Raw genomic sequence first — 14,818 nt, forward strand, 5'->3', positions numbered from 1 at the left:
GGACATAAACACCTCATAAGATGCATCTAATTTTTTTTTCCAAAACGTCTGCAACAGGGCACCAGCTTTTGCATTTTTACTCTACTATGCAATTCACACATTTGTAGAGAGAGAGAAAATTGTTCTTGCAAACATGAGAACTTTCGCCAATAATGAGAGAAAATATCTTGCCATCTCACAAAACTTTGTGGTTTCTTGTTCTCACACACAAGAATGAGACAAGCAATGACTTACATTCCTACTCTGGAGCAGGAGATGGGGAAAGATGCCAGTCCAGACTCCTTGGGTTTATGCTAAAGGACATGCTCCTTTAACTTCTTTAGTTCAATGTCCTATTTAATTTGTGTCATGGTTGTAAGTAAATTGTGACTAATAAATTAATCTAAAATCTGATTTCAGCTCCGATTCCAAAAAAGTGTGCTTTATTTTAAGGTTCCAACTAAACTCATTTGGCACTTGCCTGTGTCAATATATCACATATTACAGTCAATATTTTAAAATAACTCAGAAGAACAGTCTAGAATTCAACATAACAGGTATTCAAGCCACGTTTTTCCTAAGGAAAAGAAGTCATCCATTAGGGCTTCTTTCACAAGAGAGATGGGCCAGTAGGCAGGTGCTAAAAATGACAGAGAAATAGTAAAACGCTTCAGAACAGTGAAACTATTTGGAATTAGTTTGGTTCTGGTAAGCTTTCACATTATCTTCTAAGAAAGCTATTATCTTCTACAGAAAGAGTCTTTCCAGGTTTTTAAGAAATGTATCCGTACTGGATGGCTGATTATGCCACATATGCACACAGAAAGATCATTAAAACCTAAGTTAATTGCGACAAGACTTGAGATCAAGGGGCCTTCTTGTGAATGCATCCAACTGAATCATGGAAAATGTCTGTCATAATTACAAGTTATTTATGGTTCACTGATTTTGTCAGGAACCATAAAACTAGAACCATGACAAAAACCAATGCATGCAATGAAATCAGAGGAAATGAATTAAAGCAGTGGTAAGAAACATAAATTCACAACTAACCTGTCTCCACGTACATTCTTCTCTCAGCCTTTACTATTAACTGAATGTAGCGTTCTTAATCTATTATCCAGACTTTTTTAAAAACAAGCTTTTAGAAAGTTTTACGAGGATAATGGTAGAAAAGCCACTCAGCTTAGTGACCACGTGGAGGAGGAGATGATCACACCCCAGCTTGGCAAGTGGCCTGCAATGGTGTTAACATTCTGGCTTGTTCCAAAAAATGTAACAATTATTTTCCAGTTCAGACAAATCTTAATGGAAGACCTTCTGCTTTGCCTCCTGAGATATATACAACATGAGGAGCAAAGTAAATACCCACTTGGGCAACAGGCTTGTTTATATGAACAGCATCGGACCCACTGAAGCCAAAATTATTTTCTTCAGCAGAAAAATGGAGAATCCCAGTCCCTCCCCAGAATCCTGTACACAGTGTGAGTCTCCATTCCAATGTTATTTTGGGATCCTGCACCTTTTGGGGATTCAAAAACAGGTTTTGAAAAAGAGCCTCGTGGCGCAGTGGTTAAAACGCTGTACTGCAGCTAAAACTGTGCTCACGACCTGGGGTTCAAATCCCAGGTAGCCGGCTCAAGGTTGACTCAGCCTTCCATCCTTCCGAGGTCGGTAAAATGAGTACCCAGCTTGCTGGGGGGGCAATGTGTAGCCTTTATAATTAAAATTGTAAACCGCCCGGAGAGTGCTTGTAGCGCTATGGGGCGGTATATAAGTCCAATAAATAAATAAATAAATATAAATAAATAGAACAAAACTGGAAGGGATCTTCCAATTACTTCTAGGTTTATGGAGCTCTGGGTGGTGGTAGAGGAAAATAAGGTGGGCACAGTTGTCAGACCCTCCAGAATTGCTTAGTCCAACATAGGCTTAAGCCAAGTTGAAATGCAGTTAGTAAAATTACATGACAACAACATGACAATTTAATCTGTCCACATTTGTTGAGAAGTAAGCATGCTCTGGGTTGGTTAATTCCTTTACTGGATCACTAAAAAAGGTTTTAAAAAACAAACTTTTGAACTCTTCATCAACCAAAGATAGTGTACAATTTGGGGTTAAGGCATATAGTCCAAACACTCTATCAGGCATGCTACCCATTGCTCTTGAAACCCTAACCCCAAGATTTTTATGCCACTTTTGCATGAAGAAACCCAAAACATTGTGCCACTTTTGCTTGAAGAAGAGTTCTGGAGAATGCAAACACTTGCCTTGCTTGTAATTTTTTTTAGTGATCCAATAAAGGGATTACCAACTAAAACTTGGTTCTGTGGATGGCTCACACAACTACTTCTTTTAGTTCTATTTAATGGTCAGAATGCTGAGGGTTAGTTACACCTGCACCAATACAATAGCATAAGGCCCGGAAGGAGAAGACAAGAAATCGGGCCTTCTCGGCAGTGGCTCCTCGCCTCTGGAACAATCTACCTCCTGGGATTCGCGGGGCTCCCTCACTGGGTATCTTTAAGAAGCAATTGAAGACATGGATGTTTCGGCAGGCCTTTCCTCTAGACAATTCCTGATGTTTTTTTTTTCTTTTCCGCTGCACTTGGTTTCTAGTTTTTATTATTTACGCTGTTGTGTGTATACTTTTATTACCTGATGTTAGCCGCCTAGAGTGGTCCTGAGTTGGCTAGATAGGCGGGATATTAAATAAATAAATAAATAAATAAATAAATAAATAAATAAATAAATAAATAAATAAATAAATAAATAAACAAACAAACAAACAAACAAACAAACAAACCACAATGGCAAATTGCTCATCAACAAGTGGCCGTTTGTGTATTTTAAAAGGTAAAGGTTCCCCTTGACATTTAGTCAGTCATGTTCATCCCTGTTTCCAAGCCGTAGAGCCAGCGTTTGTCCGAAGACAGTTTCCGTTGTCACGTGGCCAGCATGGCTATACACGGAACACTGTTTACCTTCCCACCGAGGTGGTACCTATTTATCTACTGGCATTTGCATGCTTTCAAACTGCTAGGTTGGCGAGGAGCTGGGACAAAGCGATGGAAGCTCACTCCGTCACATGGATTCAATCTTACGACTGCTGGTCTTCTGACCCTGCAGCACAGAGGCTTCTGCGATTTAGCCCACAGCAGCACCACGTCTCTATTTGTATATTTTACTGCACACCAAATGCATGAGTACAAAGAGAGGCGCAAGCAGCAACTTGTCAACTAGTGGCAATTTTCACCTGAAAGTTTCAGCACTGTACTAAGCCCTACAGAGTCTCCCTGGCACATATGTATGGGCTTCAGAAATATACGTTCAGTTTAGGGAAAAGAAACAGATCAGTGAAAGAGAATCTTAGAAAGGGTAGAAATGAGCAACAGGTGCATCTGTTTTAAACATATTTGTCAAATGCTCTCTACCTGATCTTTACAATTCAGTCAGATGACAAATTTCTCAGAAAATAAAACTGTCTTCCTTCCATTAGGCTTCCAAGTGGAAGTACTTAACATACACCTTATCTTCTCGCATATATTGGACTAGATAATAAAATTAAGGGTAGCTAGTTCAGGCAGCAGGCTGGTGTTCCAAAAATCACATGGATACATATCATCTTGGTGCTGCCAAAAAAATCTGGACATGTACACAAGTACACTCACACCCTTCTCTCTCAATTCAAGCAGCTTTGCTGTAGAGACACCAGTCCCATGGCTTGAACTGGCAGGTATCCTTCCACATTTTCACCACACATTTTCACCCAAAGGGACAAGAACAATCAGGTGGACAACACTCTCATTTGTCCCACTCATTGTCTGAAGGTGACACGGAAATTCTCCCTTGTAATCAGGGCAACTGCCACGGCAAGCTACTCTACAAGTTATGGCCCACATCTGGCACGTTTCCTGTGTGGAAATTGGTACAGTAGCAACTGCAACAGGCAAACCAGGCCTGCAACTGAACTTCACAGTTCTAGAATGTTCAGTCCTAATGCAAGAATATGATGGAGAATATATTGAATATGATCGAGAATATATTTCACGGGGGTGGGGGAGAACCAAACTCTCAGTATACAAAAGAAAGTCAGAGAACAGCTATGAATATGTTTTCATTTTAAATATGCTTGCACGTTTAAATATTAATGGGACACTCTACTAAATGTTTTCTTTCTCTCTTTGTTCCACTATCCTGAGGGGCACAATGAATGCTTTTTCTTCTTAACACAATGGTCTAGTGTGATCAACCAATTTCACTCTAGGACAGAATTATTCTGAGGAGGGTATTTCTTACAGCCTGACATTACGTGCTTACAGATGACTGAAGGAACAAAAGACCAATTTTCTTGCAAGATTCTGGTTAAGTAAAGAGTTGTTAATGCTTACTAGGCTGAAAATACTTTTAATATTCTTTTTTTTTTAACAAGAGGGCTACATCATTTGCAGATTAGAGCTCCAGGCAAAGATGATTGGCTTATGTTTTCTAACACATCCTGTCCTGCTGTGCCTTATAAAATTAAATAGTTGCAATGACCAATAAGAATAAAGCTGGCTTCTTGTTTGCAATAAATTTTCTTCTATATAAGTTTGGATCTCTATTAATTTCTGTAAGAATTCAGGGTTAAACAAAGAGCACTTACTCCATTGGAGGGAAAAATAATAATAATAAAAAATAATAAACAGCCAGAGTTCCGTTGCCATATCACTGATCCTCAAGCATACTATATTTTTTAAAAATCCCTCACAGACTTTCCATCACAGGCTCGTGGTTCTGATGCCATATTACTATACTGTATTTACTTGGTGGTAACCTCTAGGAATTTCAACAGAATATGCTTTTAAGTGGCCCTTTTAACCTATCAGTTCAACTAGGGCCAAAACAACACATTATGTTAAACATGCTTGTTTTTTAAAAAGTATGCTTAATTCTAGCATCTTTGTTTAGAAGAAAAAGCACCTCACAGGCCCTTGAATCCTTAAGCTGCATGAGGATCCACGTTTCTGCTCATAATCCACCTCTCCGACTTTATATGCCTGAAAAAGTGCTTAAAAACTAAATGTTTTAATGAACAACTTTTTTAAAAAACCCATAAAGGGGTCCTTTTTCCCTTTCTGTGTTTTTCTATTGATTCCTGAGACACAGCCTCTTTACACGCAAATACTTTGTGTTAACTAAAAAGAGGGACCAAGAATTTCATTTTTAGTTATTTTTCCCACTTTCGTTTAATCTTTCTTTCATCACTTGTCTGTTAATTCACCCTACCTTCGACAACACTAAAAGGGCTACCATCAGGAACCAATCAAAATGTTGGGTGTATGTGTGAATTTTCAAGCTATAAAAGGGCCTAGATTGGTAGGAGCCTAGTTGAAAATGATTTTTCTTTGTTTCACTCATTCCTTGTGGATATGCAAGTTCTCCTGGTGCCCTCCATATTATGCTGCCTAGCTAGTACCTTCCTGCATTTCTACAATCCTTTCTTTTTGCCCTTGATTTCTGGAAAACAAAGTACCCGTGTGCTTTCTTAGGATTATTTTTTGGATTCCTCCCCACGGACTTCTTTTCAACTCTTTGGTCATTCCTTTTTTGGAATATTTTTGCTGTATGCCTGCTGCCATGCTGAACTCAAAGGAAACAAAAAAGGGCAAGTGGTAGGGGGCTGAAAAAGATCCGCATATTCTAGTTGTTTTGGTTTAGGAGATGTTTTGATTGTGTTTTTTGTCTTTATTTCCTCACATACTTTTGGGGGAAGGGGCTATTTTGTATGTTTTATTTTGCTATCCCTCCCCCCAAAGTGTGAAGGTAAGAGTTGCTTTACCCTTTTGATTAATTTTTTTCTTTAATGTTATTTGGTTACTATGTATTTATTCTGTCAAAGTCATATACTTTGGTGGGAGGTTTGAGGGACTATTTTGTTTGGCAGTGGTTCTTGCTGGTTGTACTGTTGCGTGCTTTTGAAGTACATTAATTCTCTGTTGCCTTGCCTCTTTTTTGGGGGGGGGGTATTTTTTTCAGGCTCTTCAGCCCTTTTTTGGACTGGTGCCAGAAAACACAAATGGAGAAAAATGAAAGGAAATGGCCAGAAAGAGGTGGTCCTTCTCATGTTAAACAAATGAACCAATACATTTTAGAGGCAAGATTAAACTAGGATAAACTACTGGAACCAACTGGCAACATCTGCCTGACTTCCTGCTTCATTTAGTACCTCATAAATACAAGCTAACAAGCCTTCACATATCATTTTAACAAAATGAAGAGTGGCCTTTCTTTGACACACAGTGGCCAAGCAGTACTGGGACTGTAATGAATGTATTGTATTAGGGCTGGAATGGTTAAGATAAATAGGCTTGCCTAAGAACAGGATAAGACTAGTTCTTTTTGAAGACAACAAACTTATTTTAGACTTCCTCTAGGCCAACTTTTTATAAGGCAACAAGTACAAATTTGCTTCTAATCTGCTGTAGATATTGTAGCTGAGTATTTTTCCTTACAAGGATTTTTCCTCTTCTGCTGCATGAAATCTGTGACAATTAGGAGGTAGGAAACCTGTGGTTCTCCCATTGCTGTTGGACCAAAACTCATGGTGCTCCAAATGCTGTTTGGGTTCAGACTGGCTGTGCTGTACCAACTGATGGGAGGCGTAGTCCAGCAGCCTCAGAACAGGGACAGGTTCTCCACTGCTGTTCCGGGGTAGACTGTTTCTTTGCTCAATCCTACCTGAAAATGGCAAAGTACCCCTTCATCTGGTATCAAAGTCCACCCAGAAACATTGCTGACTCTGCTCTTCTTCTTGCCAGTAGCAGTGAGATTCACATCACCTTTTTTTACTTCCAAGTAATGTTCTCCCTATCCATTATGCTTGGAGGAGTAAGTATCTCTCAACTGTTCTCCCAGACCCGGTTGGGATGATTCCAAAATAAAAGAATAAACAGAGTACATTTGTGGATCACTTAGATAGGCTCTTCCACACCTCTGGCAGCAATGGACTATGGGATCTAGAAGAGTTGGGAAACCTCAATGCATTCCCTCAAGAACCAATAGTCTTAAGTATGTTACAGACAAGAAGAATAAATGTATTGTTCATGGAATGTTCATCTGCCTGTGTTCTTAAGTTATTCTAGTTAAAATAAAACAACTGTTGAATACAGACAGCAAATCAGGTACGATGTGGCAAGCAAAACCAACAATAATAGCAACAAAACAACTCACCACCCCTACTTATTTTAATGGCCCCTGGGCTTTTATCACTAAAAACAGGTGTATCATTATTCTTATGTGCACACAGAAAGCTTGGCAATCAGAACTGCAGATATTCCTTATCTCCCGCTGCCTAGCCTTGGTGTATATCTTGTGTAAATAACGTTGCATATAATGAAGCTATTTGCAGGACTGGTTCATGAAAATACACTGCAAGTTAGGAAAAAAGCATCAAGCCTTTGCAATAATTTGCTGGCGAGATCAACAGAGGTCCTTTTGCTCCAGGTAGCAGATGCTGATGTCATAACAGGAGAGCAAATCACCTGTTAATTTGTTGTTGTTGTTGTTGTTGTTGTTGTTGTTCTTGTTCTTGTTCTTGTTCTTGTTCTTGTTGTTGTACTCTTTTTAAAAACTGTGAAAAATTGGGAGAGGTGGGTGTGCAGTTTTCTGTCTTGCACCAAAAGGACCGCCTTCTTCCGTATGAGCCTGTGCGTCCTCTAAGACCAGGCCAGGAGGCCCTTCTGAAGGTGCCATCCCTGAAAGAGGTGAGGGGGATGGCATGTCGAAATCGGGCCTTCTTGGCTGTTGCCCCCCCAACTTTGGAATGCCCTCCCTGTAGAGATCCACCTGGCTCCGACACTCTTGGCCTTTCGGCGCCAGGCAAAGACTTTTCTGTTCAGCCAGCATTTTAATTAAACAGTATTCCCTAGCTGGCCACATGAGCAGCAGGACTTATTAATTTTTAATGTTTTAAAAATTGTTTTAATATATGACATTTTATATTGTCTTTTAAAATGTTTTTAATGTTTTTAAGTTTTAATGCTGTATGCCGCCCAGAAGCCACTGGTAATGGTGCGGCTAAAAAATACTGTAAATAAATAAATAAATAAATAAATAAATAAATAAATAAATAAATAAATAAATAAATAAATAAATAAATAAATAAATAAATAAATAAATAAATAAATAAATAAATAAATAAATAAATAAATAAATAAAATGACTTTGCTAGCTTTGAGGACTGCACACCTTGGCTTGGGTGAATGAAAGATGCCATTAACTTTCAACCACAAGCAGCAACATGTCTTAGTGTACCCCTGGACAGTTTAGGTGATTTTTAGGCTCATGAAATAAAGAATAGTCCCCATGCTTCAGTAGAACCCGATCCAAAATAGGTGTATAACCCTAAATTGCTCTCTCCTGAAACAGAATAGCCTACCTCTTTGAAATTATCAAAGGCAGACAAAATGATTTCGTGTCCTCCTCTGACGAGACAAACCGCTGCCAACAGTTCCAAGACCAGCGCCTTTGTTCTGTAGAAAGAAAGGGAGAGAGAAATCAATCAGAACAATGCGATGACTCAGCATTTGCACGAGGACTGCAATGACATCTGAAAATAATATTTTTAATGTCTATCTGCTGTTTCAAGAGCCTGACCCCAACAATAGCTTCAAGCAAAATGTGGCAAATGCTTGATACTCCCTTGAAGTCCTAATCATTTGAAAGCTTCCCCACGGTTTCCTTTTTAATTGATGTGTACCCAATTTAAGCAGTACTGTATAAAATTATTTCTAGACCTACCTACATCTACTTAATTGATCACCAGTTTAAATGAAAGAAAATCAAGCAGAAAAGGCAATTATCAGGGACTGAGTATATTTAAATGGAGAGTTGCCTCCACAGAAACTATGATGATGAAAAAAAATAATCATTTCAACACAAAAAAGGTCCAACACAAAAAAAGCCTTTTTACCTGGGATTCTTGTTGTTCAGACTTAGTGCAATTTCATTAACAGCATGGGGGTGTGACATGACCATATTGAATCCATACTAAAATAGAAATTGGAAATAATGTTCAGCATCTGGAATGCATTTTTATCATGTACAGTTTTTTTTAAGGCTGAATCTGAGCAGCTTCACACTTTATAGGACAGCAAAACTAGATCTGCTACTAGGCAAGCTGAAATTACAGGTAATCCTGACCCTTTACAGACTTTCAGGTAGTGTTTACCTAAATATGAAGAGAGTAAGCAAGCTAGCCCCAGCCCGTCCCCCTTCTTGCTCAGCACATATGAAGAATAAATAGTTAACAAGGCACTATCCTCTACCCAGAAAGCCTTTCCATACAACAGGAAACCCTAGTATTTTTCAAAAGCCCACTTTTCAAACTGTGCTTCTCCACCCATCTTCAAGTAACACCTTCAGTGCTCTAAAACAGAATGTCTTCCACCCTTAGTGCTACACTAGCTGTGAAATTCTGTCAGTTTATGAAATCCCTATAACCAGATGTAACTAAAAGTGATTCCTTGTTTTCTATGTTTCTCACTCAAAGAGCATTTTCATTAAACTTTAAATTACAGATTGCCATTTTTAAATTTTCGACATGATGTCCTGAACAGATATTTTCTTGAGAGAGAGAGAGAGAGAGAATGTAACAGGAATTTATAATGAACTGTTTAAAACTCCCTTATGCCTTTAAGATCACATCCTCATTGGGGTTACCCTGCTGCAGTTGTTCAGCGGTAGTTTCAGTGGCCTAAATCCAACTAGAGCAAACCCATTAAACTAACACTTACGTTAAACCAGTTGATTCAATGGGTTTACTCTAGCCATGACGAACAACTCTTTAATAAATATCAGTCCTGGGAATTAATGGAAAAGCCACTATTTTGCTTCTGTCCAAGCAATTTTCTTCTGGTGCTTTTAATAATATTTGCTAATAAATAACATAACCCATTGCTCTTCATTTTAATATAAAGCATATAAAATTATCGTCTCAGCTGAAAGAACTCTGTTATGAGAGTGTTTCAGAAAACTTTCCCTTGAGGCAGTTATCCAGACAAATAATCAGAATTAAGATACCTGATAGTTCATGATGGCACGCAAGCACATGATGCAGACATGAACATCATCCTTTTTACTCACTAATCTTGAATTTTTAAGTGTTCTTCTGCTTGGTAAGGTGTTATACCTACAAATAAAAAAATACATCAATTATTTGTAACTAACAAAAACAGAAGAGATCATTTTCCCCCCTTCTAGAAGCATCTGTGAATATATGCAAACAGCCTTGTTACGGATTCCAAATAACAACATAGCAGTAGTAACAGACACCAATCTTATCTTAGCAATTTAACTGCTGGGAAAAGATTAGATTAATATGATCATAAACATATTAGCAAAGTAAACTTTGCTTAATACGTTTTAGTGGAATGGATACTATACTTCACAATATATCTGAGTTCAACAGGGTTATTTTCCTTTGTTGTATGAGGAGTTCTCTGGGCTTTATGCTAAGGCATTGAAGTGCTGGAATATACGAATTCTCAGTATTTCTGTATCCAAGTATCCACCTGCTCTTTTCTGAGGTAGAACATAACACATAACAGTAAGAACACAGATTTCTCTGCAGAAGCAAATGAAGAAACAGAGATGTTAGCTTAACAGCTGTTTATGCTGCACTTATAACATGGTGCCTGTCAGGTCTTGGCACTCTATCAATGTGCAATGCCTGGAATAATCACTTAATCACGGCTGTTCTACTTAGGTACTAACAAATCCACACATTCCTCCAGAATACATTCTCTTATGTCTCCAGTCTTTTCCTAAGTGACACTCATATGAGAACCACATCTAGCAAGAAAAATACTAAACACATGAATACATTTGCTGGCATATCATATTTCAGTCCATCCACCACAGAATGGAACAGCGTGTGCATAACATTGATTTCAAGATAAACATATTCACCATCACAATACTGATTTGCTTAAAAGAGGTTGAGAGGTAAACATATGTACAGTGACATGCTATTATGCAATCCTTCTGAAACTATACAACATAAAACTGCAAGAATGAGACCATATATTTCTAGGATCTCCACTAGCTAAGTGAAAAAAATATGCCTAGATTCATCCCTTTACCCACTTGCCCTTTCTGTTTCATTACAATTAGCAAATTCATATAAAGTATACACTCATGTATTCACTAAATTTGAACCCTTTGCTAACAAAAATCTGTAATTCTCTTATTTCACACTTCAAAATTTCAGTATAAAATATTTAAAAATCTTCATCCACAGACACCGAAACCCTGTTCATTAGCCTCTTCAGTTTCTGCTATTTTCAGAAGTTTTGTTCAAAAGTCTGTCTACAAGGGCTAGAAACTTTAGGCATTTTTCATATACAAAAGAAAAGAAACCTAAGGTTCATTCTATGCCCAATGGAAGGTGATGTCTCTACTCACAGGTGGATTTGCATCAAGTGCCCAGGTCATGTGACTGGGAGTCACATATCACATGACCAGTCTCCAGTCTCAACCATCTCTCTTTTCTCTTCCTCATATTCCTCTTTACTTAACAGACTGGACCAGAACTGTAGACATCCTTTCCATGGTTGCCTCCTCCAAATCAAGCTTCTTGGGCTGCATTTGACCTTTCTTCCAAAAGATCTAAACTAAAGACTATTCAGAGTATGTTTGTTACATGTACAGTATTCTCCACCACCACTATCACCACACAACCACTTAGACCTAGACCTCGTTCTCCATGGATTTCCACTTGGCTAATTATTTAAAACTGGTGGAAAACTGGTTTTACTAGGCAGATTGTAACAATACTGTACTTTTTAAAAAAAAGTCTGACAAAACTGAGATGCATTGTAGCTCACTACTCCACAAAGTACTAAGAAAATACATTTTTATTAGCATGTTTTATCTTCCATATCATTTTAATATTTGGATATAAATACTCACAGATCAGCTGGTTTTTAAAATCTTGTACTTCTACCTGCCAAATAAGGCAGTCTTCCCTTTTAAACTAAGCTAAATAAAAGCTAATTATTCCAACATTGTTATAACTGTTATTTTAAACGTCCAATTCACTAAACCATCTAGCACAATTTAACTAAGCTGGGAACAAATCTTGAATAAAGTTACATGATGGCAAAATATATTGCCCTGGATAAAATTATCATTATGCCCACATTTAAACTCTTACTTCTCAGTCCAGGTATTAAGGAAACTGTATGAAGGAACAAGTGTCACAGTATACAGAAAAGAAACAGAAATTCGAAGACCACTATAATACTAATACAGAAAAAGTCTCTGCTTGTTCTAGACTCACCATGTTACCTAAACCCATGGACAACTCCTATCATGACATAGGAAATTTATATAAGAACATTACCACCTCTAGACTTGCTGGATATTTCCACAAGCAAGCATTCTAACCCATCAAAGACGGGTGCTGGCTCATTTAAGAATAGTATGCCAGAGATTCAGGTTTCACACTGAACCTGAAAACTTAGGAAAAAAAACTCACTTGGGAGCACACTTGCTTTGCTATTGTAAGTGTGCAGTTGATATTTAACACCAGTTCCACTCTTTTCACCAAACATGGGTCTCTTGACTCTAGGAGTCGTCAATAAATCAAGATATTCTGCATAGGCTACGATTGATGAACGGAAAATGCAAGCAACTGATATGTCCCTTTGGCAAGAAATAAATCACTCTGACTGATTTCTCTCTACAGAAGATAAACGGTGAGGTGAAAAACACCTGCGCAGATACATGAAAGCTGATGCAACCACCTGCACTGAACAACAGGCCTTGCAGAAATCTACTCCTTGCTGCGCATGTAGAGTTCATCAGAACAAGACATGATGTATGCTATTTCAGCTCTAATGTTAACCATCTGTGCTAATTTACATAGGAGTCTGAGAACCCTGTTTTCAAAAATCAGGCGTATTCTTGACATTGTTTGAAACATTTAAATAACTTCCAATTTTTATTAGCTGTACTATTCCACTAAATGTAGGCTTTAAGCAGACACAGGACGAAACAACTTTTCTTTTCTTATATGGTTTTAAGTTGAGTGGGGGGATGTGCACGTCAGCTCTGCCCCATTCAGAAGTACAATAGATCTTACTATGCTTTGTACAAAGGTCTGCGGCAGTGCTTGTAATTGTCATCTGAATGAACACACTTAAAGCTTTCCAGTCACACACCTGGGGAAATGATATTCATCAGATGAGGTTCAAGAACCTCTGAGACCAGATGGCACAAAGGCACAAACTGCTGATAAAAATCTGAGATCCTCAAGAAGGGGCTACAGAATCCCTTCCTGAAGAGGTAGGAAGCCTAGGTCTGTAATCAGAGAAGACAGGACCACCTCCCAATCCAAGAGACCAGCACCTGAAATCATAACTAACACTCTTCTGCACCTCAGGACTAAGAGCTCATGAGGTTTGAGGGGTCATTCAGCCTGACCTTTTTCACAGGGCTAATATGAGGTCAAAGTGGAGAGAGAGCCATGCACACTGCCTTGAACTCTCTGGAGGAAAAGTGGAATATAAATGCAATAAATAAAGTAAGATGGCCCTCTTTGTGAAAAGACCTTATGTAACAACAACAACAACACAGGAAACAAGATTTTGCAGCACTAACAGATTCACTCTGGCATGTAAGCTAACACAAGCTCAAAACACAACGAATCTGTTAGTGTTAAAAGTGTCTCAAGGCTTTGGTTTATGTAGGGGTTCCTCATATTTTATGTACTAGCTTTTATGTTTGATTTTGACTTTATTTTTTGTTGGGCGGTTGGTTTGCTTGCCTTTTTTACTGAGAGACACCTTGAAAACCATGCTAGCAGAAAAACGGGATAATAACAATAACAATAACAATAACAACAATAACAACAACAACAATGTTGTTGTTGTTGTTGTTGTTGTTGTTGTTGTTGTTGTTATTATTATTATTATTATTATTATTATTATTATTATTATTATTATTATTATTATTTGCACAAAATGACACATAATGCAACAAGAAGCACAGCTCTGGCTCTGTTGCTTTTTGAATACAGCTGATGCAGTTCACTAGGGTGGAGGTTTACAATGTGTATCCGCTTTGCCCATTTAACCAGTGCCCCAAGCACTGCACAGACCAATGATGTCTCCAGTGCTCCCTTGCTTCCTCTCCTGTTCCCTAGTGGCGGTTGAAGGTAAGGAAGGATACATCATCCTTTTCACTCCTGCGGCCACCTGTCTCTTAGTGACACCAGACCTGAGGTGCACTCTACCCTTCTACTACTGCATATAGTTTGTATCTTGTTTTCAAAAAATAGGCCTCTATATGCAAGCCAGGCTTATAATAGGATGCAAGGAAAGTAACATCAACTTGTATTCAGGCATGGAATATATTTGCTGTGTTTGCCTATGTGGCAACCAAACTGAAAATACAATTTTTTCAATGTCTCTGCTGAAGTGGAAATAATTTATTATAACCAACTACAGCATCAAGCCATAAGAGAATGGCAGAAAAGACTGACATCTCTTTCCCTTTTTTCTCTCTTTGACTTGTAGCTTGGGCATTCCTTTAAGCAAAGGATGAGAATTGTTTGGGCCACAGCAAAAGCAACTCCTCCCCCCCCCCAAAAAAAATTATGCCTACAAAGGGCATGGTTTTCTTCTTTAATGCTCCTCTACCCCACCAGGCTGAGAAGCAAATGCAGCTTGTTTCCCCGGTTCGTGGGAAAGAAGACATAACCTGGAGAAAGATCTAAAAAGATATCCCCCAAACCTGGCATTTAACTGCATAAAACCCCGTTGATCTTTTAACATGGTTCCACATGTCAGTGTTG

At 38.3% G+C, this 14,818-nt stretch overlaps 1 protein-coding gene across 15 annotated transcripts in view; it reads right to left on the bottom strand.

Moving 5' to 3' along the window:
• Positions 1-14,818, bottom strand: part of FMNL2 (formin like 2) — a 224,223-nt gene that overhangs the window by 45,338 nt on the left and 164,067 nt on the right. For all 15 annotated transcript variants that reach the window (XM_072983128.2, XM_072983134.2, XM_078376542.1 and 12 more), the window contains 3 exons: positions 10,042-10,150; positions 8,933-9,009; positions 8,399-8,492 (listed from right to left, as the gene is read on the bottom strand). In XM_072983128.2, the coding sequence (XP_072839229.2) occupies positions 8,399-8,492; positions 8,933-9,009; positions 10,042-10,150 (280 nt within the window). The remainder of the gene's footprint in view (positions 1-8,398; positions 8,493-8,932; positions 9,010-10,041; positions 10,151-14,818) is intronic.

Source organism: Pogona vitticeps, chromosome 1, assembly GCF_051106095.1.
Source record: "Pogona vitticeps strain Pit_001003342236 chromosome 1, PviZW2.1, whole genome shotgun sequence".
NCBI lineage: Eukaryota > Metazoa > Chordata > Lepidosauria > Squamata > Agamidae > Pogona > Pogona vitticeps.